Source organism: Manis pentadactyla, chromosome 3 (genome assembly GCF_030020395.1).
Source record: "Manis pentadactyla isolate mManPen7 chromosome 3, mManPen7.hap1, whole genome shotgun sequence".
Taxonomy (NCBI): Eukaryota; Metazoa; Chordata; class Mammalia; order Pholidota; family Manidae; genus Manis; species Manis pentadactyla.
In genome coordinates, this window is record NC_080021.1 from 210,216,259 (window position 1) to 210,243,533 (window position 27,275).

Genomic DNA, 27,275 nt, shown 5'->3' on the forward strand with positions numbered 1-27,275 from the left:
TTTGGTGCCTCATTCATATGGATCAGCAATTAAACATTAGCATTAAAGATCCTTGTTTGAGTAGAGCTGTTGACTACATAAGCAATGCCATTGCTCGGTGCTGAAGAGGCCCCTGGACTTCATTAGGTATTTAGTCAAACACTGACTGTGCCATGCCTTGTGCTGGGCTCTGTGGAAGTTATAAAACTGAAATGCAGTTTCTATCCCTACGTGAATATAGGGAAGATATTTTTATAGGGAAGATAAGATATACAAAACTAAAAATACTGTACATTCTAGATATGAGATGTGTGTTTGTGCTGGTACCAGTAATATGTGTCTGAATGTGTGTGTGTGCTCATAGGAGAGCCCTAGCTCTTAGCAGGGCTAAATACTTTTCTTCCACTTTTGTTAAGTGTTTTCATTATATACATATCAACACTGCTAGCTCTTTATATATTTATAATTTACATACACTAAATTTATCGCTCACTGCAACATTATACAGTAGGTGATATTAGCCAGAGAAGATAAGAAACTTAACTAAATTTGTTTAAGAGACGGAACCAGCTTTCAGACCCAGATATGTCTAACTCTGAAGCTGTGCCCCCAGTTTTAAGACCTTGAGGTAGAAAATGGATTTACATCGTTTTCATAGTTTGCACATATATACCTTAAGTAGTACTGGGAACTCTTAATCTGAAGGGCTTGAATCATCCTGGGTCTCTTTTTCATTTGTATGACTATCTTCTTTTTGCCTATTTTTTTTTATTTTAAACTCACCTTTATTCAGATATAATTTATATATAATAAAACTTGCCAATTATAAGTGAACAATTCAGTGTGTTTTAACTACCACCAGGGATGTGATGGATATTTCCATATTCAGACTTCAAGAAGGTCTCTCTCAGTTTTCTCCTTTTAACCCCAGCTTCTTCCAAACACTGATCTGCTTTCTATTACTATTTTGTTCTTTCCTAGAATTTCATAGACAGGGAATTATAGGAAGTAGTCCTTGGTGTCTGGCTTCTTTCACTTAATATGCTTCTGAGATCCATCCATGTTACATGTATCAGTCATTTTTCATTTCATACTGCTGAATAGTATTCCACTATATGGTTGTACCACAGTTTATCTCTTTACCCATTGGAGTACATTTGTATTGTTTCTAGTTTGGGTTATTATAAATAAAGGTATGGACATTTGAGTTCAAGTCTTTGCATATATTCAATTTTCATTTCTCTTGATAAATACCTAGGAGTAGAATCACTGAACTGTATGGTAAGTGTATATTTAACTTTATAAGAAACTTCCAAACTGTTTCCAGAGTATTTGTACCATTTTACATTCCCACCAGCAACTTGAGTTTGAGTTCTCATCGTTTCACACCCTTTGCCAACACTTCACATCTTGGCTCTTTTTAATTTTAGAATTTAGTGGGGGTGTAGTGGAATCTCAGTGTGGGTTTAATTTATGTTTCCTCGATGACTAATAATGTTGAAGTTTTTTCAAGTACTTATTTGCCATCTATATATCTTCTTCAGCTCTTTTATTACCACTTACCCTTTTAAAAATCAGTTTGTCACCTTGTTTGTTTTAAGAGTTACGTATTCTGGATACAACTCTTTTGTTAGATAGATTTTGTATGTATTTTGTCCTGGTCAAGGCTTATACTACCATGTTTTTAAACAGAGGCTTTTGAAAAGTAAAATTTTTAAATTTTGATGAAGTACAGTTTATCATGTTTTTCTTTTATGATTCAGGATTCACAGGGACCCCCCTCTAGGTAGTCTGCAGCTCTCTTTCTCTTCAGGATTTCCTTTCCAGTAATCTGATCTACAAATTCTAGCTTCCTTACCTGCCCAAGTTGTCTTTTTTCTCAACTCAGGGAGACACTCGCCACTCCCAACTGCATCAGTTCCTCTCCATATGTTGCAGCCTGGAAGCTGCCACCAGGCAGTAGCTGCCGTGGTCTTAGGCCTTATGTTGGAATGTTGTCCTTTTGTCAGAGAGCACCATGATTCTGAGCTGCCTCAACTGTTGTTAATATGTTAAAAACTAGTGATATGCCAGTGAAACTTTGGAAAGCAATTTGGCACCGTCTTTGAAGGTTTAAATAGTTCACTGGTTAAGAAAGAAGCATAGGCTTTAAAGTTACTTCACCAAGGGATGGAAGTTGGTGGAACAAGACTGATTGTGTTTAAGAGTACAAACTTGTAATGAATAGTAAAATAAGCCATAGACATCTAATGTACAGCTTAAAGAATGTAGACAGTAATATTGTACTGTAATTATGCAATGTGCTAAATATCACAATGGCAATCGTAATATATAAAGGTGTCAAAGCAACACACTGTACACCTTAAATTTCCATGTTACATGTCAAATTTCAACAAAAAAATCAAAATAAAAAGATGTAAAATTAATTCAAATTCCACAATGATAAAATATTTATGGCCCTGGAAAAATGGTTACCTGGAAGGCTAAAGAAATTACAAGAGAAGAAAAATATTTATTTGATCTTTCATCTTGAAACTGAAGTATGAGGTTCTTGGATGGCATACTAAATGTGATGTAGACCAAGGAGAATCAAGTGTATTAGCTATGAAGAACACGCACTGTTAAAACAGAGGGTCATGTGTGTGAACAAATGAAATTTAGCACGAGGAAGATACTGGAAATAGCTGGACGCTTGGTTTGTTTTGTGAAGGGTTGCTGATATTACGGACATCTGTTCACTTTTACTTAACTCATTGTAGAAGAGGAAACAGTTTTCCACTAGCAAAAGTAAGGGATATTGTCCCATAGCCTCTTTGAATCCCTTTGCATTTGGTGGTCGAGTTTCTTATTGAGTAGACTGCTATGTATATTTTTATGCCATTTGCCCCTAAGGTAAGTATCAATTAAGGGACATTTCTTTTGCTTTTGAGAACCTGGCACATGGGTTTAATGCCAAAGGATCAGTTAGAGCAGCAATTTTTATACCCAGTTTTCTAACTGGAGCACTTTATCTCCTTTTGAGATTAGGTTGAGTATTTTCCTATGGTAAATCCATTTTGAGTAGCACATTTTCCCTCTTAAAATAGAAAGGTCACCAGCTGCAATTCCTTGAAGTAGGGATGGTGTACATATGAGGTATGTAGAATGAACAGGTTGCTTTTCTTTCATTTATTTTTTTTCTCAATACTTAATTTTACTTTTGCTTAAATGGTTGGTACCTGAAGACACAGTAACACTGGACATGTGTATGTGTATATATGTCCCTGCAGCATTTTAACTCATGTCGATGAGAAGACCTTACTGTATAAACCCAAATAAGTATGTTACATGATTGACAACTACACCTCTTTCCTAATGTTTCCACAGGAGTCTCCCCAAGACAGTGCTATTACTCGGGATATTAACCGGACATTCCCAGCCCATGACTATTTTAAGGACACAGGAGGAGATGGACAAGATTCCTTATATAAAATATGCAAGGTATTCCATGATAGAAAAAGAAAAAAAAGAACTAGGTTCTGAATGATAATTCTGATTCTTTAAAATTATACAAAAGATAACTTTGAAGTGTAGTCTATATTTGATGTTCAGGAATGCAAAAAAGGAAAGGGACCTTCTAAAGAGAAAAGCACATTTCTAAAGAAGACTTTCTAAAATTGTGTTGTTACCTTTGATTTTATACTCATAATGAACAGGAAATAATTAGAAATAAAATGGCAGGGTTTCTTATACCATTTCAGTCAGGACTTCTGTATAATTATCCCCTAACTCCACATTTAGACTTTCAAAAGTTTTATGTTAAGAGCCTCTGAGTCCTGTAACATTGTAAACTCACTTTCAGCATTCATAATATAAGTGATGAACTTGCCATCAAGGACACATCCAACAGGGGAAATGACTGGTGCTCATCCAAGAGGACTTTTAGCACCACAGAGTAATAAATGGTGGGAAATACTGGTGTCTGTCAAAACACCTGTACCTAAAAGCTGTAAAGGAAATGAAAGCCTGTTCAGTTCCAGTAATTCATGTTGTAGTAGATACTGGTACTTGAGAGCCATAGGAAGGAGTTGGAAGCAGGGTTCTTCAACTTTCTTCTTCCCTTAGAACCAGTCTTTAGTCTTTTCACCCCAAACTAATCAAGTGCCTATTTAACATCTACTATATTGAGCATATACATATTACTATAACATCTACCTATTTAGCATATATACATTATTAAGAAGGCAAAACTAATAACTAGTTTTAGGGCAGGCCAGCAGTGGACAGGTTCTCCAGTGATAAACTAGATGTTCTAAACTATAAGGGCAGTTAGGATTTAGAGAAATGTTTCTTGGATTTACTTTGAATTTCCTCAACAGGACATACATACCAAGCTATAATTTCTGTTTGTAATCCTCTTTCCTGATCATTCTTTTTTTAGCTCCTTCTCAGTTGTGCTTTCCATGTAAACAGCCAATCCATCTGTCCCTCACCTTACTGCAGAATTTCCCAGAAAGAAATCCTGTGCTCACTGCCTCTTACTCCTGATCCCAGTGCACGCTGGTTTCTTTCTCATGATGATATTGCTTGCAGCTCCCTCTGCTCTTGATTTCTCATCCTCTGGGTTATGCTCTCACTTTTAGCACAACTTCACTGACTCCCTCAATAATTTCTCTCTCTCTCTCTCTCTCTCTCTTTTTCTCTCCCTCTCTCTCTCTCTACCTTCTTCTGAAACAGAGGCCTTTCCCTAGGTGCTCAGTCACTAGTTCCTGTAGCTCACTACTTAGTCTCCCTGGGTGACCCTGTCTACCCCCAAAGCTTCATCTGTGATCGCTGCACAGATGTCCCCAAATCTCCTTTAGCCTAAGGCCTCAATTTCCAGCTGCCACTTGGTCTTCATGTATAAGTCTGTCAAGTGCATCAAACTAAACAGGCCAAAAAATAGAGTTCATTTAAAAACACATTTTACTATGAACAATTTCAAACATATAGAAGTTGAATAGCATAATGAATTTGTATATATCCCCCACCCACATTTAATATTTATCAACATATTGCCACAAATGCTTCATCTAACCCTTAATAAACTTTTCCTTAAGTACTTTAAAGCAAATCTCTAACATGATACTCCTAAATTCTCTAAAAAGATCATTATCCATCTATAGCATCAGTCATTAATAGCTATTCCATACTTAGATTTCCCTAAATGTCTGTATACATTTGGTTAGAATCAGGATCCAACAAAATACATATTTACATATTATGGTTAGTTGTATTTCTTAATTCTACACAGTCCTACTTTTCTCTCCAATTCATTTTCTTGCTGAAAATAAAATCATTTCTCTGTTGGTTTTCAGTTCCTTCCTTGGCCACAATGTTTGATACGGTTGATGTCTCTTCTGGCCAGACTTCCCTCTCTATTCATAACCCTAGTTCAGGCCTCTACCATATACTCGCTGGTGCTTTACAAAAGCTGCCTTGTCTTCATCTCCCTGCCTTTGGATTCTAGTCTATTTTTTGTTTTCTCTGTGTTGATCCTAGAATTGGATCATGTCAGTGGTCTCCACTAAAACCTTTCATGCTTCCCCATAGCCCAACAGAATGAAATAAAAATCCTTAGTTCATTTCCTGGCCCTAGATTCCTTAGCTTAGCATTAAAGGCATTTTGTAGTACACCCTAGCTTATTCACTGTTTTATGCTTCAACCACATTGAATTTCTCACTGTAATATGACTGATTTGCTTCTCAGACTTGCCACCCATACTGTGGAGTTCTCAAGGGCAGGAATCACTTCTTACAGATGTAAGCATCTGTAGCAGTTAGCAAAGTGCTTGGCATATAGTAGGTACTCATTAAATGTTGATGAACTAATGAAATGCCTTTTGTCCTCATATTTCATTGTAACCCCCATGAACTTTATATTCCAAACATACCACATACTTTCATGTCTGTATGCATTTCTTCAGGCTTTACCACTAGGCTGAAAAATATGCTTTCCTCCATTCTCTACTATAGAAATTCATTTTCATTGTAGTATATAATTAAGCCAGTGTGTACTGAGCACTTAATATGAGAGGTCTGAGAATAATATATCAACTCTATGATATAAAAACTCTGAACTATGATTATTCTCATCTTACAAAAGGAACATAAACAGGCCCAAGCTCCATTCCTAAATGTTAGCAGTTGTGAAATTTTGGCCCAGCTCTTACTACCCCTGAAGCCTCTCTTCTTTCTTGACCAGTCAACTGTTGATTGATACCTTCACAGACATTGTTAAACTGCTTTCCACAGGGCTGTTGGCATATATCACTACTATTTTTTAACACAGTCTTAACTAAATTAGCATTAACACTTGTTAATTTTTACTAGTTTGATAGGTACAGAGTGGTGCCTCATTGTACTAGAAACAGATCATTTCTAAAGCCCTCTGTACATCTTGTCTTCAGAAAAGTCTGTTTCTCATTCTGTAGCCCACTCATCAGATAAACTTTGATGAAATGAGGGAGTATAATGAGATTATCGTGAATTCTACTTAAATTTATTAAAGCATGATTATAATACAAATATATAGTTTTTGAAACTATAGTTTCACCAAAAGCTAATGATAAAACCCATGATATATTAACTTAATCATCATCTAATAAGCTTTGGCATCATATTTTGCTAAATTATCTCAATTCTAAGAATACCCAATTAATTCTAAACTGCTTTCTTGGGATGCAGAGGAACATAGGCACACACACAAAAGTGGAGCATAAAGAGAATTTCATCAGAAATAAATTTTTCAAACAGGGAATAGCATCTTGAATCTAGGAATTCTCCTTTCCACCATAGCTTACATGAGCACTATAAACATTGATCATTAAAAAAAAGATTCTGAAAAACAAAGAACCAAAGAGTAAACCACAAGGAATGTTAGATGTCAATATTCTGTTAAAGATAATGTTGAGAAGAGATGGGTAGTAATCATCTGCTGCCAAGAAAAATACAAAATAAGAATTCCAAAGGAACCCACAAATGGTTTCAGAGTAATCCCTCTTATCAGAAAAGTTATTACTGGCATTGTGGAAAGATTGTATTTTGGTGTCTTTGCCAAAATATTTTTCCCAGAAAGAAAAATGAATAACATTAACAGTGTGTAGTAAGTGCCTGCTATGTGTGAGGTGCTGGCTAAGTTGAATAGGACATCACCCCAGCCTCTAAGAAGCTCACAGTCTAGTAGACAAGATGGATATTTAAAATGCAATGTGGTGACTACTAGAATAACCATACATGGGTAGCAAGTTCCACAAAAATATAGAGAAGAGAGGCTATCATGGGGGAATGGAATATGTTTGGAGCTTGAAGGACGAATACAGTTTTCAGACAGAAAAAGGAAAAGCCTATAAAACAACCTGCTGTTAGTGTTGAAGTGGTTTTTGCTTAACCTTTCCCACTCCTTGGCCACAGCAAGTGACGTAGTGACAGTTTCATTTGTTGTAAAGAAAAAATTAGGATTGGAGAGAATTGTCTACGTAATTCTTGACCATTAAAATGCTGTATGGAGTGTGGATGGCATTTTCCAGGTTCCTGTGTTCAAGGACCTATAAGGCAGCTATGGCCCACATGTAATTAAATTTATTTATACCTCCTGTGTTTTGTTTTGTTTTTTTCCCAGGCTTATTCCGTGTATGATGAAGAGATTGGCTATTGCCAGGGCCAGTCATTTCTCGCTGCTGTTCTGCTTCTCCATGTGAGTAATTAGATCTCTTCATGACTTGAGATGGTTTTGTATTGGCTTTGGTCAGACTTCAGGGCATGAGTTTTAGCTCCTATATCTGGAAACCTTTTCCTTAATTTAATGTCATCATGGAAGAGAAATATGGTAAGAATAAATGACATGTCGAAACTACCGTTTAGAGTCCATTTCATTTTTATTACTAAGGTGATTGAATAGACTTTAGTCTTGGTTGGACCCTTGGGGACATTTTGTTTTCTCTAAAGTAGCCTCAATCATTAGTATTTGTTCTAGGATTTAAGTATTGGGATGGGAGAGAGGCAGAGAAGTTGACTTTTCTTTAGTACCATTTTACGCATTCACTCATTCAGCAAAGACCATTACCTTCTACTTTACATTCTTTCAAATCCATAGTGAACTTGAAAAAATACTAAGGTGACATGCATGTACTTTCACCTAATTAGTATTTTTCCACCCTGCATTCTCCGTCTCTCTCTGCATCTCTCTTTTCCTGTTTTTTTACACACACACACACACTTTATTTTTTACTGAAAAAAATTTTTTGAAATAATTTTTGAAAACTAGTAATCCCAAACATCAAGATACTTTACTTCTAAATACTTGTGCATGTATCTCCTAAGGACATAACCATAATACCATGATCAAATCCAGGAAATTACACACTGATTCAGTAATAACCTACACAGTCCACAATTTTCCCTAATTGTTTATTCAGTGAAGTCCTTTATAGCTTTTCTTAACCAAAATGTGAATATTCAGGCATTGCCTTGGGTTGTCATTTCTCTTTAGTCTTTTAATCCAAACTGCCCCCTTGCCTATATTGTATGTTTCATGCCATTGAAAGATTTTAAAAATTAAAGCAAATCGTCTTGTAAAACGTCCCACATTCTTGATTTGTCTGATCATTTCCTCATGATTCAAGCTAAAATGCTTGGCAAAAATACCACACAGGTGATGTTAGCAAAGAGTGAGCTCCTTTTACACGCTGTGCCGTGCCGGAGGTCTGGAGTGTGAGTAGACACAGTCCCAGTGCTTATAGATACAGAGCCAGTGAAGCTGCCTAGGCTGTAAGCAAAAAGTCACACAAGTGCAGGTGACCCTTGACCACCAACGAGGGTTTGAGCTGTGTGGGTCCACTTACATGCAGATCTTTTTCAATAAATATATTGGAAAATTTGGGGGGATTTGTGACAATTTAAAACAATTTTCTTTTCTCTAGTTTTATTGTAGGAATACAGCAGATAATAAAACATACACAATATTTGTTAATTGACTATTTATGTTATTGATAAGGCTTCTTGTGTAAAGTTGGCTATAGTAGTTAAGTTTTGGGGGTGTCAGAATTTACACATGGATTTTCAACTGCACAGGGGTTTGGTTCCCCCAACCCCTGCATTGTTCAAGGGTCAGTGTAAGTTTTAGTGGCACTGTGAAGGTATAGTAAATCATTTGATGCAAGATTATAACAGAAAACCTTATTTAGATTATAGGCTTCTCTGGGTGAACCCTGAAAAAGGAAAGTACATTTTCTTTTTACTTTTCTGTGTCATTCCACTTTTTTTTTTTTTAACATTGTTACGAAAAATAATAAAGCTATTTGAAAAGCTTGAGTCGAGAGTAGAACATCCGCAGCAGCAGGAATAGTGCAGTATATGTAGAAGTTCTGACCTGGGGAAAGACTGGCAGATGAAAGGGCTGAAAAGGAGGGCAGTGTGGCTAGAGTACCATGTGTGCTGGGGTCAGGCGAGGGGGCTGGACGCCACCAGGACCAGCTTGAGGAGGCCAGGCCAAGGAGTCTGGGTTTTGTTTCTCTGAGCAAGAGAAAGCTTTTGAAGAGTTTTAAGACATTTTGTGTTGCTTATAATTCAAGTAAAACAAACCACTTTGAACCTTCTTACTGCGATCCTGGATTGTTGGTATTGGTAGCCGTATAAAAAAAAGTTAAACCTATGACAGAAGTAAAGAGGGCAAGTTTCCCCCCCCCCGCCTTTTTGAGATATAACTGACAAAAAGTGTGTGTTTGTGTGTGTGTGTGTGTGTGTGTGTGTGTGTGTGTGTGTGTGTACATCTGTTAGTGAACATACATATCTATACATGATGAAATGATTGCCACAATCAAGCTAATTAACAACACATCCATCAAAATCTCAGGTTTGTTCTAATCAGACTTTGTATCTTGAAATCTCACAAGCCTGTGTGGTTTGTCTTTGTTTCCAGCTTCAGTCCAAGGACGTTTATTCCCACTGAAGTATCACATCCCCATTAAAATGGGTTTCTAATGAGATCCAGTGTCTCTTGTGCTGCTTGCCATCGTGTTAGGATAAATGCTGATTTTAGAATAAGGGGGTATATGCTACCTAACATCAGAAATGCTAGTGTGGGTCAGACCAGGTGGTCCCTCAGCCTGTTGAAGAGTGAAGTTGCCTTCCATTACAAAGACTTCAAAGATCTGCTCCTTTGCCCCAGATGCCTTTATTGTACCAACAATAATTTGCTGTGCATTTCTCACTTATTACTTAATCTGATTTACTTTTCAGCTCTTCTTTATTCCTGGTGATTTTTGTGCACAGCCCACCTCCCATCATCTTCCTCCACAGAAGCCTGCCTGTGGTCTTGACATTTACAGGCTTGCTCCAGTCACACCAAGCCTTAAATAACGTTTCCAGTGCTTATTTTCTATTTTGAAAATGACGTTTTACCAGTTTCTCAGAGAAATACTTTTCCATAAAGCTGTGGAAGGTGTGTGTATTATTTTAAATGGGTAACATATGTAAACAAAAACAAGATAGGGTTTTCAGAGCATTTTAAGTATTACTGCAAGTGCTACGTAGTACATTAAGCATTCCTGCAAACCTTAGAATATGTAAGGTTTTTCTGTAACTAGCCATGCTTTTAACAACAGTGAGGGTAAAAAAAACATTTTTACTAGAATGAAATAGCAGCCAAGGAGGTAAAATGATTGAACAAAGGTCTAATGATTTGAGAAAGATGGAACTTCTACTTGTGTATCAGCCTCTTCCTACTTAGTTCAAATCCTGTCCCCTTGACAGTCCATCTATTCATGAGTGCATGCAGACTCATGCTTTCTTGTCCTTGTATTCCCACTGATCTTTCTGCCTAATTCATATTACACTTACTACATAGTGGTCATGTGGGGGCTCCTGGAGGACAAGAACAGTGTCTGACACATAATAGGCATCATTAAATATTTCTTGGTTGAGTGAATGAATGTACGTTACCGCATACCACTACATTTCCTGGTACTCAGATAAGAAACTAGAGGATGAGTTGAACATACTGAGAAAACTTGTGTATATGATGTTTGTGATTCCCCTCCTGCCGTCTGTTACAGATGCCTGAAGAACAGGCATTCAGTGTTCTGGTCAAGATCATGTTTGACTATGGTCTCAGGGAACTTTTCAAGCAAAACTTTGAAGATTTGCATTGCAAATTTTACCAGTTGGAGCGCCTCATGCAGGTAAAAAGAGAAACCACCTTGCATTTGCCAGTAAGGGCATAGGACTGGAGAGAAACAGGACTGCTGAAATGGTGCTCATGAGCCGTGGGGATTGCCTTAGCCTCCCAGGGTTGAGGACGGCTTTTATGTTTCTCATTTCTCACTGTGTGATGGTGAGGCCAAGATTAATACAGTGTGAATCCGATAGGTGTGAGCCAGATTTTCAGTCTCAAAAACACCTAAAAGGTAGATGACCTTGGTTAACATATCAAACCCAGGCAGGTAATAATTCACCAAGGCTCTAAAGCTGACTTGTTAGGTATCATAACAAACTTGAAACAAACTTTCCCAAATATTTCAAAGCTTGGAAAGAAAAATTGTCCTTCCAAATGTTAGCCACCTTTTTGGGGATTCCTCTTTCAGAGCTAGTTTGTGGACTAGAGAAAAGAGAGCTGAGTGCCAGTTGAATACCAGATGATGTGTTTTTCTGAGTACTTTGGAGGTCTTCAGAAAAATACAAATTTGTGACTTTTTGGCCTATTCCTGGCAGATTTATGAGCCTCCTGAGTAGAGTTAAACAGTTGCATATGTGCCCAAAACTAATTCGTTTGCTTATTTCAGGAATACATTCCTGACCTGTACAACCACTTCCTGGATATAAGCCTTGAAGCACACATGTATGCCTCCCAGTGGTTTCTTACACTTTTCACTGCAAAATTCCCTCTCTACATGGTCTTCCATATCATCGACCTGCTTTTATGTGAGGTATGTATCTGGGGCCATCACACTTTGGTTTTTGTTTGCAGTGTTCTTACTGTGTCAGTGCTGTCAAAACAGAGTTTTCCTCTCAGTTATTTAATTTCAGTGCTAGAAAATCCAGGTTTAAGTAACTCTTCCTTGGGCTGAAACTAACACATTTTGTTAAGGTGCTGTCTCTTAAAAAAAAAAAAGCCACATATCAGACTTTTTTATTAAGTAGTATTAGGCTTGGCTACATTTATTGAAAAAATCCATACCAACAATAATGACTACATAAGTTAGGGGGTTATTTCTCTCATGTAAAAAAAAAAAAGCCAGAAGGTTGGCAATAACCTGCCTTCCCTAGAGTACGACTCTCATCCTTGTGGCTGATGAGAGCTCCAGCCACCATGTCAGCCATCATTTAAGCTAAGAGAGTTAGGGGACAGGGGAAGGTGCATTCATTCTTTCAGAAAAGACTTCCTGAAGGTTCTGCCCACATTTCCATGTAATCTCTTACTGGTGAGAATTTAAGTATATGACCACGTGTAGCTTCAAGGGAGATTTTTTTTTTAAGCTTGGGTAGGAATTTGCCAAAAATTGGGGGAAGGGAGTATCTATTACTAAAACAAGATCGATATCCCAGTAAATAACAGAATTTGCCACAGCATAGGTTTGGGTCTGGGGTTGTATGTGTTTTTTTTTTAAATTAATTTCAAAAATAATACATTTATTATAGAAGCTGTAGAAAATATAAGCAAAATATTTTAAAATACTTCTAATCCCATTAATCAGAGGGTAATTTCAATTTCAACATTTTGGTGTATATTCTTTCATCCTTTTTTTGTGTTCATCATATATATATATATATGTGTGTGTGTGTGTGTGTATGTGTATATGTACATATATATTATGTATATGCATGTATAACCTCTCTATGGAGTATTTTTCTTCCATATGGAATATTATATCATGTACAGTATGGTTCCATATGTATATATCTAAAAGTATGATCATGCTATTTGGTAACCTCTTTTTTTCAGTTCATATACTTGAACATCTGTAGACACACAGACATTTGTACCACCTTTTCTTTTGTTTATTTTTATGAATTATGCCATACTCAGAACATAAGAAACCCACTGAAGAATTTGTATCTTCTATGCAGCTTGAAACATTCTAAGAAATAAAAACATAGACCATTATTATTGCTGCCAGGTGTCCCATTCTTTGGATATACCATAATTTTTGTAACCAATTGCTAATCTCATACCTTGTCTTTTTTTTCAGTGTCATACAACCATTTGTTAAGAAGTTATTAGGACTGGTGGCATGCTCAATAATTTATATAAACTTTTCAACTAATTAGCTCAGAAATACTTGTTATGGAAACTAAGGCCCAAAAACTTAAATAGTTAAATTTGATCAAAAGCTGTTCATGGTTCACCTCATCTGTCCTTTGCCCCCACCACTCCCAGAATGGTTAGATGAACAAGAGCATGTCGGAGGGAGCCCTGGGCAGCTTCCACTCTGAAGTACAGGGCCCCTGAGTAGAGTGAGTGCTGCACTTGGAGTGGGCAGCACAGAATAAAGGAAAAGTCCACAAGGAGCGACTGCCTGATAAGTCATAATTTTATGACTCTGAAATTTTGGGTTGGAAAGGCATGTAATACATTGCAAAAGCATTATCTCACTGAATCTGAGAATAGGGCTACAAAAGCTCTTTCCTCAAAAAAATGGGAGACTTGGTCTACTTTCAGTGCTTTTCTAGTGGTGGCCCTGTAATTTTTATTTTCCAAGGTATTTTCAAGATACTCCATTTCTTTACTTACTATTTTCTAATTGTGGGGTATTCTGAGGACAAACAGCTTGATAGTCCAAATGTAAACACTGAAAATGTTCTTTTTTGTTTTCTCTTTTAGGGAATAAGTGTTATTTTTAATGTCGCCCTTGGATTATTAAAGGTACACATTTATTCATAAGATGAGTTATCTGGCAATCCCTGTTCAGCACTTACAAACCTCTGTATAAAGTTTTATTCTGAGTAGCCACTGTGCTCTAGAGCCCCTGACAGAGGGTATGTGCAAGTGGCTCTGGCTAAGGCTAAGAAGTTTCTTGGGATTATAAAGATGCTGGGATTATAAAATCCTTCCTGTGCATCTTCATAGCAGAGAACTTTTTCTGATACATGGTTATGTTTTCTTCAAGACTTCCAAGGATGATTTGCTGTTGACAGACTTTGAAGGTGCCTTGAAGTTCTTCAGGGTTCAGCTTCCTAAGAGATACCGCTCAGAAGAAAATGCAAAAAAACTAATGGAATTAGCTTGCAACATGAAGGTAAAAGAAGTTTTGCAGTAGTTTAGGTTCTTTTGTTCAGGTAATGCTTTGTTATTCTTGATGAAACCATCAACATTTATTATGTAAGAGTAATAATGTTTCTTTTGCGTTGTATAATTTTTTCTTAAATATTTTCATATGTGTTATATCCTATGCATTAAATCTCATTGCCTCCCCCAGCCTTTGAACTCTAGGAAGGATATTATTGTCTCCATTTTGAAGACAAACCCAAACACACAGGTTGTAGCCCCCAGAACCACACAGCTAGTTAGTGGCAGAACTCAGGGTTCATGATTTCTGCTCTGCCATCCTTTTAACTTTCAATGTCTGTGGTTGTAATCAGAAATTCCTTAAAGTGAAACTAATAATACATGAAGGAAACCCACTGAGTTCCATCACTTTCAATGGCACTCATGATTTGTACAATTTTTTAAGGTAAAAAAAATGTATTTCCTTGTGTTCATGTTGTAAAAAAGGTTTGTTTTTAAAGAAGTAGTAATTGAGGGAGTTAGGTGGAATTTGGGGATAAAGGCAAATGGGGGGACAGAATAAGTAGCTGTATTCACATTCTTACAGGGTACATAAAAGAGACTGTTATACTTAATGAAGACTCCAGAGGCTAAAACTGGGATCTGTGTGTCGGGGCAGATGTGGTAGGGGAGAAATTTCACTATCTATCAAATAGAGCATGGAGTTGGAATCAGAGATGCGAATTCACTTATCTAAGGTGCAGTTTCCTTATCTATAAAATAATATTGGACTTGCGTTCTGGTTACATGACAGACTGAGCTAACTCAGGCTACCCTTGTTTAAACACTTGGAGATGCTAAAAAAATAAAATGAAGAAATGTTTAAATACCTGGATAAACTTGAAATGCCCAAGTACCTAAACCAAAGTAACTGAAAGCTAGTGTATGTGAACTTACAAAACAGCATCCCAGGGGAATATGGTACCCTAGGTAGGTATTAGAGTTTAATGCTCATGAATACATACATGATTTCGGACCGTCATTGAAATGGAAATCTCTGCATAAGTTAGAACCTAGGGGTGGCTGTCCTCTCTGAAAGAGGGAATGCAAGAGCTACCTGCTGGCCCAGGAAAGAGTAGAAATCATAATGTAAAATTGGTGGAGGGGGTGGGGGGTAGTGTTGAAGAAAAAGGAAATAGAACTTTAGAAATTAAGACAGTCATTTAAGTCTTCATTCAAATTGCAATGTTCACAGGTTGAAGTAGTTCACAAAAGTATTGCGGAAAACGTGTGACGATAGTTACCATTTGCCAGGTAATGTGTCTGAGGATAACTGCAATATATGTGCAATGCTTGCCATAGTGCCTGGTGTAATTAGTTAGGGTTCCAGAAATGGTGGCTACTACTATGATTATTTCCTGTTTCGTTTTTCAAGCAGATACCAAATGATCACTTTTGGGAACATTTTCATAGATGATGTACACAGAGCATAGAACCCAGTGAGCTTTGAGGTTCTTTGAGTCACTCTTTGCCCCTCAGCCTGGTTCAGCATACAAGAGGATGCTGCCTCTTTTCTTGCTTATGATTCTTGCCATCCAAAACTTGCTCCTTTCTCAGTGTCCCTTCTCAAAATCATGGTACCTGGTTGCTCAGGCAAAGACCTTGCTGTCCTCCTCAACGCCTTTCTCACTCACTCTGCATCTCCATGATCCACATCCAAGCCTTGTCAGCAGAGTATGTCTTGAATCTGATCACTTCCCACCCCCTTCATCACTAACACCTGAGTATAACCATCATCACTTCTCTTCTGGAATATTGTGGTAGAAAACTCAAAAGGTTTTGCCTTGGCCTACAAGGTTTGGCACCATCAGACCTCTGGCCATCTCTCTGATTTCATCTACTGCTTTTCCCCCTTAACGCTTTCCATCTCAGATGCGCTGGCCTCCCTGCAGTTCTCAAGTACGCCAAGCATGTTCTCTCCTCAGGCCTTTTCAGGCTGGTCTCTGCCCATAACGCTCTTCTCAATGTCCAGATGGCTTCACTGTTGGCTCATGCAGTCTTAGGCTCAAGTATCATGCCATCAGAGAGGCTCTCAGATTACAGTGTGTAAAGTAGCAGCCCTCCCAAGACTTTATACCTATATCTCCTTACCCTAACTTGTTTTCCTCAAATCACTTACTGCTACTTAACATTATTTTATGTTTTTGGTTATGATCTGCCCCCACGCCCACCCTTTGGGATTAAACCTGTGACAGATGAGACTTCATTTCTTTGGCTTAGTGCTGAGTCCCCAGCACAACAGGATTTGACATATAAATAGTGGTTGAATGAGTGAATAAACGAATCCACTGTTGAGTTTCTACCGGGTGTTTTACAAAGAAAAGTTAGGATGGTTTGGGAAGGCTTAAAAATGGCTTCCAGCTGAAGGTTTTAATTTTTGGGTTATCAATTAGTATGAAACACCTTGATAATACATGGATCCCTTATTTCCATACTCCATATGGGAGTGTCTAGTGTCTTTTTTCCCTGGCCGGTGCTTTCCAGGAGTTAAGATAGACAAGACTACACAGCAGACGTATTTGTGCTTGGATGTGTAATTCCTTCTGGAATTACTCTGCATGGAGAACTCTGTGTGGCTGGGGTACACTTTGGAGGACCCCCCTACTTGGACATAGTTTCTGGTAAGAAATATAGTAATTTTTCTTGAAATCAACTCACAACATGGAAAGCCTACAGATTCATCAGGACATGAGCAAATAAGATTTTTCTGCTAAAAGGTAGGATATGGTGTGTACAGTTTAGTTAGTAGTGTTAGTTGTACTCTGGCAGCCATACTTACCTAGAAAAAATACTAAGGGAGATATAGTCAATGGTTGAGCTGATTATTGTCAAAGAACCTCACTCACAATGACAGTTTGCCATCTCAGAAATGATAAGTCATTGGTGCGCAGGCATGAACCCTGCATTGTGTAGGCAGCATGAGTTAGGACAGCCTCGGTCCACAGGGGGTATATGTGACAATTGGAGGTTGGAGGCCCCACCACATAAGGAAAAGGGAATGGTTTTGAAACTGGCTTTTGAACTTTTTGGGGTAGAATTTAGAAAGGAAACATTGGCTCTATTACTCATTGAAATCCCATTCCATTATTTTTTAATTTTTTTGTTCAATTATGGCTTGGTTTTCTCAGTCATGCTTCCTGACTGAGATGGGAGCTGGGAGCACTTCCCTCGTGCGCCGGTCCAGGGGCCCCACCTGCTTCTGCTGCTGTTATTGTTGCCATGTTTCAACAACTATGATGTCATAATTTCTGGTGTTTATTTACTTTTTATAAGCACCTCATTTCTTCCTGACCATACCCTGTGAAGTACATAAGGCAGATCCAGTGTGGAATCTGAGGCTTATAGAAGTCAAGTGACTTACCCACCAGGTACTAGCTGGGCAGTGACAGGAGCCCTCGTGGAACTCAGACGTTTGACTTTGACTTCACATTCCTAATGCTTTCCACTCCATTGCACTGCCTCTTTTCATTGCAAAAGTGCAATCAATAGGAATTAAATTTAAATTTGGTGTGGCAGTATCTGAAATGGCCACAAGATGGGTGTATTGCTCAAAAAGGTCTATATTCCTCTCTGCCACGTGTCTTCCTTTCTTCCTCTGTGCCTGTCCTTATTTGCCTCTTTTCTCTTTTCAGCCCTTTTACTTCTCCCCTTCTCTCTTTCTTCTTAGTTTATTAGGGGACTGAAATATTGCATTTATTTCTTGAAGTGTTTCAGATCTCCTTTGACTCTAAAATTTAATATCAAAACTCATTTAGCTGTCTATTGAATTGCTCCCCATTTATAGGTCATGACCTGAGATAGAAGATTGTTTCTACTTTCTATATAATATCTAAAAAGAATTTCATCTTAGATTTTTTTCCAGGTGATCATGAATGGCCCTAGGAACTCCATAACTCATTCTTAACACAAAACTGTGCCATGTATCATCTTGAGAGGGGGGAAATGGAAAAAAATTAATTCTTAGGCCTTTAAAATGTTTGATTCAAGAAATATGTGAGCAACTGTTTATGTCTCTACATAAAGAGTTTTGAGAACAACTCAGATATATATGAGGCTAGTTTAGAAGAAGCAGGAACCATGCAAAAAAGGCAGTGCTCAGTGGGTTTATTAGATCAAACCTAGAAACTTGACCCTTTTGCTGTAGAATCTTGCCTTAGGGCAAATGGAATTTCAGAACCATTACTTCATTGGAATTTGTTATTTCAAACATAAAGCAAATGTGCTAGTCTTCAAACTACCTGTAAGAAAAAATTCTAGAAAAACTAAATAGCAGTCTCCAAATAAATGTAATCCTAACCATTTGCTGTTTGGAATAACAGAAAATTCTTCAGCATTTGGGGATACTTGCCCTCAGGGGATGCTCTTATTCATGAGCTAAAAGCACACTAGTTTGAACTTCATTCTCTGCTCAGATCATGTGTGCAGTCGGCGTGAGAGTTAGGATTTTAAGCTCCAGGATTACAGTGACTTCATCAGTCTTGTCTTGATGTGTTCACAGAATCTTGCAGTGTCTACACAGCAAATTAATCTTTACAATGATTTGACTATACAAGGTCATTTTATAGATATGTATAGTGAAGCTTAGAGAATTCAAGAAAACTCCCACAGGATATGAAGTTAGTGAGTGATGGAGCTGGGATTAAGTCCCAGGAATTTCAGACTCTAAAGTCAATGCTTATCGTCACTGCCCTTTACTGTAAATGAGGGGTTGAATGAATGGGACAAGGGCCACTTGTATTGCTCCATTTTTGGTGATGTTTATCATGTAGTGATGGGTAATTCAGTTTCTCTGTCAGTCTTGAAACTTCCTCTCTGTACACTGCAGCTAAATCCAGTTTTTCTTATAACTATATAAGACTGTAGTTTTACTTTTTTGGCCTGTTTCTACCTTTTAGAACTGGATTTCATGAGGAAACTTCTTAGTGGGTGCTCTTTTTCTCTGCAGGGAATCCTAAATTTTGCTCTTAGTTTCAAGGGTAGCAGCGGTAACTAACTACCTTCTTATTTTAATACACCGTTCTCCTCTGATCCTTATCTGTATTTGGGACCTCTACTACTAATTTGCTTCTTAGATTTTAGAAAAATACGATCGTGGTAGAACCAGAATGTCTGATTCTATTTCATGATCTTTGAGGGAGTTTGAGCCTGAACTGTTTGAACAGATACATAAAAAGGCTCAGAAATTAAATAGATGTTGATTTGTTTCAAGGAGTTACAAGTGTAAACATTGGAGGCTATGGCCCTTGGCTCTCGTCCTGGCTCTGCATGTGCTGCGAGACCCGAGGTAGGTTAGCTATAGCAGGGTTGTAGAGAGAGAGAGAGGTGATGCCTTTAGAGTAGGTGCTGCTCTTCTGATGATGATCTTCGTCATCCCTCAAGCACCGAGGACCTCTTGGCTGCTGTTTGAGCCTCCTCTGCCCAGACATCTACTTGTCTTAAGTCAGTTCAAGTCAAAACACATTTAGAGATTTTCCTATGTGCCAAGAATTGTGCTTGGTACTAAGCATGCTGCAGAGATGGATAAGAAACAAGACTCACCCCAGGTTTGCCTTGTGCTGTTACCACCTAACAGACTAGGTCCTTGACTTTGGACAAGTAACTTTACCTATTGAGGTCTCAGCTCCCCATCAGCAAAACAAGGGTGATAATCCCTACCATACCCATGTCAGCAAGTTGTTCTAAGGATTAAGTAAATAGTGGGTATAGAGGTATCTTCTGATCTTGAAAGCCCCACATAAATCTCAGGTTCTTTTAATGTATAACTGAAAAGTGAAGTCCTTGCCCTTCCTCCAAAGAAGGAAGGTGGACTTGTATCAGATGATTTTGGGGTCAGGACCTCCTTAATGTACCAGACCTCCCCCTACCCACGCCATGTCTCATACAACATCCACCCTGCCATTCAGAGCTCCTTCCTGGACTCCCTGTGAGCCCAGCTGAGATTCTGATCTTTTCAATAGTTTCTTAAGACGAACTTGGAAACCAGCTCCTATTTGCTGTCAGCAGCCTATTTCCTGATCTTCTGTGTTGAGTGGACTTTGTTTACATGGCTCCTTGTTTGCAGTGCATGTTTAGAGGATAGCTGGTTCTGGTTTGGGACAAGAATATGGGTAATAGCAACAGTAATAGTTACCCTTTATTAAAAGATCTCACTGCATGCCTAGCATTCTGAGCTCTTTATAATATGTTTTATGTCATGTGATTTTAAGACTGCTGGGATTTTCACTGATGGGAAACCTGAGGCTGAGATAAGGCATATAGTAGGTCATATAGTAGGTCATAAAATAAGTCATAGGCAGTGCCTGGGCTCAAGCCTTGATCTGTCCATGCACAGAGCCCAAGATCTTAGGGGCAGACTGTGGCACCTCCCTCACCCACGTCTACAGGCACTCTTACTCTTTTCTTCATCTGTATTCCAGAGGCAGGTCGGGGACCAGCTTTCCCAGGGCAAGTAGCACATATCTTAAGAGGGTGCATTATCTGCTTACTATGGTAGATTGATGATGAGTGACTGACCATGGGAGAGGTGTTTTGGACTAAATTTGTACTTCTACTAAAATGTCAAACTGGCATGTTCCAAGTCTCCACCTTCTCTCTAATTCAAGGTTTCTTAACCTGGGACTATGGATGGGCCCCAGGGAGCCCATGAGCCCTCTGAAATGGTATGTAGAATGTTTTATTGCTGGGGGTGGGAAGAGGGTGGAGTTGGCATCTGTGTTTTTTTATGAGAAGGTGAAGAATCCTGAAGGTGAAAAATCACAGTGAATTTTATGAGAACCATGGCTTTCAGGAGACCCTCAAAGTGTTCCTGTCCCTATAACAGTGTTAAGAACTACTGTACTAACAGCACTGGAGTATAAAATCAGTTTTAGCTAAATTACAAACTCAGTCTTTTTCCAGAAAATAGTACATTAAAACAGATTTCAAATTTAATCATCTTTGAGGGCAAAAATACTTGGTATGTGAAGCTGCAATTTCTACAGCCTTCTGATAGGAGTCAGCCAGCAGTGGATATGACTCAGAGCTCAGGGGCATATTTCATAGCTCCTCTGCTTCCTGAATTACATTAAAAATGTTATTGATAGGAGACAAAATGAACCTTGGACTTTGAGAGCGAGGACTGTCTCTGTTCCTCGGGCATTTTCATGCTTACTGTGTGCCAGGCATTACAGCTCTCACAGCGAGCTAGAGTTCTGGTCTGTGCGGAGTTAGCGTCTTGTGATATATGTATACATCTTTGTATCACTAATGCTTAGCAAAGAACACTGTACATAGTAGTGCTTCCCCACCGGATAAATAAATGTTCCTCTGCATCCTTATTAGGTTAAAAGGAAGGCTGCTGGCCCTGATTTGTTCAACATCTGTTAATTGAGTCCTGATTATGTTCCAAGCATCAAGCTAGGCATTGGAGATACAGTGGTAAGCAAAGTGAATGTGGCCTGTTTCCTGGTGGGAAGACAGGCCATCAAGTAAGCATACAAATAACTGAGAGCTTGTGCAGGTGCCATGGAGGAATGTACGTGGTGCCATGAGAATAAAGAATGAAAGGCCTGGCCTGGAAAGGGGAAGAGGATTTTGGGGAAGATTCACTAGAGTGATATTGGAGCTCTGGTATGAGAGGTGAACAGGAGTGAATCAGGGCCACCCCTGTTCAAGCAGAAGGACCGGGCTTAGTGCATGTGCAATTTGGTCACAGTTTCTGTTCAGTAGAGGCATCAGTGCAAAGAAGAAGGGGTCTTTTCTCATTACCTTAGCAAGCATTGGGGTGTTCTCTGTGTGCACAGGCAGGGGACAGTGATGTGTGAGCCACACAGCTGACTGGCAGAGGCACTGATACAGTGCAGGCAAGCTGAGACGCGCTGGTCTGTCCTGGGTGCAGCCTCATAAGGAGGCTTGAACTGCTTTGCTGCTGGTGCCTTTTGGCTCCCTGTTGAGTATCAGGCAACAGACTTTCTCAGGGCTATGCCTCAGAGACAGCCTGAACGAGGTGGCTGTGCCGCACTGCCGCCCATGCTCCGGAAGTCCAGATCGGTGCCAGCCCACTGTGAGCAGTGTTTTTGATCACGGTGGGGGTGAGGGTTAGGCCTTTAAGGAAGGAGAGAGAAACTGAGAACAAGTGAGGCTGAGAAATAGGAAAGGAAGGTAAGCCTGAGCTGGTAAAGAAGGCAGAACTCTGGACCAGCAAGCTCTGCAAAAGACGGAAGAGCTTTGTCTGTTACTGGTCCTGAGGGGTGATCCCGAGGACTCGTTCAGGAACACACTAGAGGCTGTCATTGAGAGAAGTGAGCACAGCTCTTAGAGAAGCCTGGAGTAATTATGAGAATTATTTTTAAACAGCATTTATTTTTTTACTCAATTACAGAAATAATTTATGCACAATACAGAAAATTTAGGAAACATGGGAAACATATAAAGAGGTGCCCATATCCTGTCATGAAAGTGTAAGAACCAAATGACATAACATGTGTAAAGGGTCCAGCATTTATCAGGTACTCATTATACAGTAACTGCTGTTACAATGCTGAGGGAGAATCAGCCCTTTTGCTCTGAGAACAAGGCATTTATAATTAGGGATAATGAAATGTCGTGATCATTTTGTAGTTAATCAGCCTTTTAAAATGTGTATTTATGGGGAAGAATTCTTCTTCCTTACCCCAGCATGAGAATGAGAAGGTGAAAAATCCTGAAGATTTGTGGGCATGTTTTGCAGGCTTTGGTATGAGTTCTTGTTAAAAAGCAGCAGGGAGAGCCCCACATGCACTGCCCTCCCATGTCATTCACCCAGACTGATGGCAAAGAGCACTGGGAGGAAGTGTTTGCTGTCCTCAAGCCTTGTGTATTTTCTTTCCCTCTACTATTGATCTGTTAGGATTATTTATAAATCTGATCACACAGATGTTTTATTTAGGTACTTTCTTTGTGAATCACTTACACAATTATCATTTACCCTGGCATTGGCTTTAAACCGCGGAAGATCTGGGTTTAAAGATGACACTTCCCTGCTTATTCACCCAGACTGTTTAATGGCATCTTCCTATAGACTGCAGCCAGGGCATAGTGCTGTGTTCCTGGCTGCCTCCCCTTCCACATTATTAACCAAACTTCAGGTTAGGCTCTGACTGAGGCAGACCTGTAAAACATCCTAGTGAGGGCCGGTGTCCCTAATCAGTGGGAGAGGAATACCAGGCAGTTCTAGTAAGGTGGAAAGAGAATAATGGAACAGGGAATTGGAGACACTAACAGCAAAATGCTGTAAACTTGGGCCTGTCCCATCCTTTTTCTAGGTCTCAGTCTCTTCATCAGTAGAATAAGGAAGTTGGACTAGTCCATCACTGAGATTCCTAGTTACCTGGAATTGGGGGCAACAGTCAGGCTCATGGCTAAGCACTGTAGTGCTAATGATTGAGGCTTTGGGAAGATATGAGTGTTAGCCTGTTAATCATTCATTCAGTTGCACATACTTGTTTTATCACTTTTCTGTTTCTTACATTTCGTAAATTTTTTTTAATGTAATTTTAAAAACACCAAAGGAAAACGGGCTTAGAGGAAGGAATCAAAAGACTAGGGGTGCATCTTGAAGGGAGACCCTTGGTTATGGTTTAGATCAAAGAAAGAGAAGGGGCTTACCAGGAAAAGAGGCGGGGAAAACCTGTTAGGTAGGAGAGCCAAGAGAATAAAGGAGAAGAGATTTCCCTAGAAGGAAGAGGAGTGGATTGGTCATACATGGAAGTCAAGGAATTTTGAAGTCTAGCTGGAGAGAGGTAGGACCCTCTGGATGGATTAAAAAAAAAACATGAGTGTCCTTCAAAGGATACTTTATATAGAGCAGTCTGAGCAAAAGCTTGATTTAGAGATTAAAGAGGCTGTGAAGCAGTGGAAGTAAAGGGTACAGACCTGTGGTTTACAGTGGTTGGTGGGAAAAAATTTGAGAGAAAGAGAACAATAATTTGATGGGGTGGAAGAGCAGCTAGTGGAGTGGTCGGCAGAACTGTGTTGTGAAGGGCAGTGAGAGTTGTGCCTATATAAAACTGTGCCTTCTACTCACACAGAAATCTAGTAGAAAGAAAAGTGATAGGTGGTAGGACAGTGAAGTGGATACATCTTAGACTTTGGATGGAGCCTAGCTGCCTGGACTTAGTGACCTGTGACCTTGGTCAAGTTGCATAGCCTCCTTATACCCCAGTTAACCAGCCAATAGAATGAGGATGACAGTACTGTACCTTGTAGAGGTGTCGTGAGGTCACAGATGTAAAGCATCTTGCAGCAGTGCTGGTTTGTGCTAGATGAAAGGGTGGGTGATAGTGATGGTATGATTAGGGACAGTAGGACCCAGAATTCAGGTGGGAGGGGCGCTCTGTAGGGTTTTCATTCTAACATTGTTAGGAAAAACCCTAGGAGCCAGTTATTCCCAGTAGAAACCTAGATGCAGTAATAATCATTGAGTAAGAAAGAATATTGGGTCCAGGACTTATGCCGCATTCTGATTATTTCCCTCAAAAAAAAATAGGAAACACTGCTTTCTTTAGTGACTGTGGATGCCCAGGTCAGCAGAGGTCTCGGTTTTCAGTGCAGACCCTGAAGCACCCACCACTTTCTGGTACTTTTTAAATTTGTGCTGTGGTTTATCCTACAGATTAGTCAAAAGAAGTTGAAAAAATATGAAAAAGAGTATCACACCATGAGAGAGCAGCAGGCCCAACAAGAAGACCCCATCGAGCGATTTGAGGTTCGTTTGCATAAGGCCTCGGTGATGTGAAGAGCTTTCACCTTTTCGTGTCATATAATTGTGCCTGTAGCTAGCTTTATTAAGTTCTTTTTAATTCAGTTCCACTCTTTCTAGATTCAAGTTTAATGTGAGTTTATGAATGAGAAAGCAAGATTTGTTTTGCATCAGACCACTGCCACCCGTTTAGTGGCCTTTTGTTACAGTTAATAAGAAGTAGCTGCTTGACAAGGTCACTTGAATCAGTTTAGTATTTCTCTGCGGAGACAGGAAATAAGGAATTGTTGGTTGGTAGTATGTAAGACCGACAATGGTCTCCCATAATTTCCAAAGGACTCAGAAATTAGTATTGGACGTTATCCCTCAGAAATTGTCATTTCAATAAGATTTTTGTGTCTGTAACTGGTTTCTCTCTACCTATCCTTCAGCGGGAGAATAGACGTCTACAAGAGGCTAACATGAGGCTGGAACAGGAAAATGATGACTTAGCCCACGAGCTCGTGACCAGCAAGATTGCACTGCGAAAGGACCTGGATAATGTAAGTCAGACTCGTCTGAAGGGATAGGTTATACTGAGACATTTGACGTCAGCCTTAATCAGTGAAGTCTTTGAATTTTAGTGTTCATTATTCTAGTTACTTAAGAGTTTCCCTCTTACAGTATACCTTGCTCTTGTCAGGATTACTTCCCCTCTTCTTTCAGCTTTACTATCTCATTAAGGCCTCCTTACCATGTTTTTTTCTAATTAAACACACAGACCTTAAACTCCTGTCCAGACATTTGTTGAGAGACCTTTTGGCTAATCTTGTGCTGTCATAATTGGTACAGGCATTTAATCATTATAATTTCCTTACCTCCCCCCAAAGACAAGAGATTGTGTTGTTCTCCACATTATGTACCTGTTGAGTCAGCATTGCCAGTTGTAATAAAGCTCGGCCTCAGCAGCTTATGATTTCAGCAGTAATTTTTGTTGGCAGGTGGTCTGTTTTTCTTTGCTTCTCCAAATCTTAAGAAGCTTGAGATGTCTTACTACACTGATAGACAGTGACGGCAGTGGAGGGGCAGGGGGAGGACTTGATAATGTGGGTGAATATTGAAAGCACAAGGTTGTTCATGTGAAACCTTCGTAAGAGTGTGTATCAATGATATTTTAATTTAAAAAAAGTTTGAGATGATGGCTTTCCTGGCAGAGTGTTTGTCCATTTTCTGTGCTACAAGCTTCCCTTAGAAGTATAGTCTGTTGTTCATGGTTTAGGTCAGAGGCTGGCAAATTTTTTTTTGTAAAGGGATAGATAGTAAATATTTCAGGCTTTATGAGCCATATAGTCACTGATGCAACTATTTAACTCTACCATTGGTGTAGAAGTAGCCATAGACAATAAGTAAGGGAATGAGTATGGCTGTGTTCCAATAAAAATTATTCACAAGAATAGGTGGCAGGCTGGATTAGGGCATGGACTATAGTTTGCCAGCACTTGACTTAGATGTTCCTGTCAGCTTCCCATGGTTGCTTTTCTGGTCATTGGTTTCCTGAAGTTCTAGAGATAGGCTAGGCTGTTCAGAGTTTACAGAGGACTTACATGATATATTGAACCCCTCACAAGGTCCTTGACATCTACCAGTTGTGTATGAAAATATTGTGTACTACTGTATTTCTTTGAAAATCTGTGCTTTTGTTCAGTTCCTGAAGTGGTTCACATGTCAGAGAGAGAGATGGCAGTATCTAGTGGTTCTTACTACTTCTCTTTAGAAGTAGAATAGTGGAGTAAAAAATTTTGAACAGACCTGGATTCTATACCAGCTACTCTACCTTTGATTAAAATATGGGGATGTAGAATATAATAGCTGTTGAGAATTACTGATTTGAATTACATGATGTGGTGTATATGGAAGGACCACCAAAGAAGAAATCCAGCATCAGCAGTGTTAGTTTCCCTGCTTGTACCAATGTCGGCTAAAAATAGCCACATGTAACCAGGAAGGCTCCTCTTCTCAGTTTTTGCAGGGAGGGTGTTTCAAGGTCATTAGCCCTCAGTAACCGGAACTTGGAGGTCTCACTGCTTTTTGGTTTACTACAGTCCTGCTCATCAGGTTTAGGTTTCCTCCCTATGGGCCAGATTCCCCGCACAACCTCTGTTGTCCTTTATGGAAATTGTTCTGACACTGTTGAAGCATTTCTGCCAAGTGTGTGTAGGGAAGTGGGGGCACACTAGCAGGAACTATGGAAGCAGGGCCACAGGGAATGTCTCACAGCAGCTGTAGGTGCTGCAGAAAGGCATTGAAAAAGTAAAAGGA

General features: G+C 39.2%; 1 protein-coding gene across 12 annotated transcripts in view; it reads left to right on the top strand.

The window, feature by feature from the left end:
- Window positions 1-27,275, top strand: part of RABGAP1 (RAB GTPase activating protein 1) — a 163,965-nt gene that overhangs the window by 111,652 nt on the left and 25,038 nt on the right. For 11 of the 12 annotated variants that reach the window (XR_008996627.1, XR_008996629.1, XR_008996628.1 and 8 more), the window contains 8 exons: window positions 3,346-3,459; window positions 7,619-7,693; window positions 11,052-11,177; window positions 11,778-11,921; window positions 13,817-13,858; window positions 14,103-14,231; window positions 24,891-24,983; window positions 25,409-25,519. Coding sequence is in view for 9 of the 12 variants with exons in the window: in XM_057499007.1 (XP_057354990.1) it covers window positions 3,346-3,459; window positions 7,619-7,693; window positions 11,052-11,177; window positions 11,778-11,921; window positions 13,817-13,858; window positions 14,103-14,231; window positions 24,891-24,983; window positions 25,409-25,519 (834 nt within the window). In the remaining 3 variants the exon portion in view is untranslated. Of the gene's footprint in view, window positions 1-3,345; window positions 3,460-7,618; window positions 7,694-11,051; window positions 11,178-11,777; window positions 11,922-13,816; window positions 13,859-14,102; window positions 14,232-19,701; window positions 20,920-21,580; window positions 21,677-24,890; window positions 24,984-25,408; window positions 25,520-27,275 lie in introns of those variants that run through there. The other variant, XM_036914006.2, reaches the window with a different exon arrangement.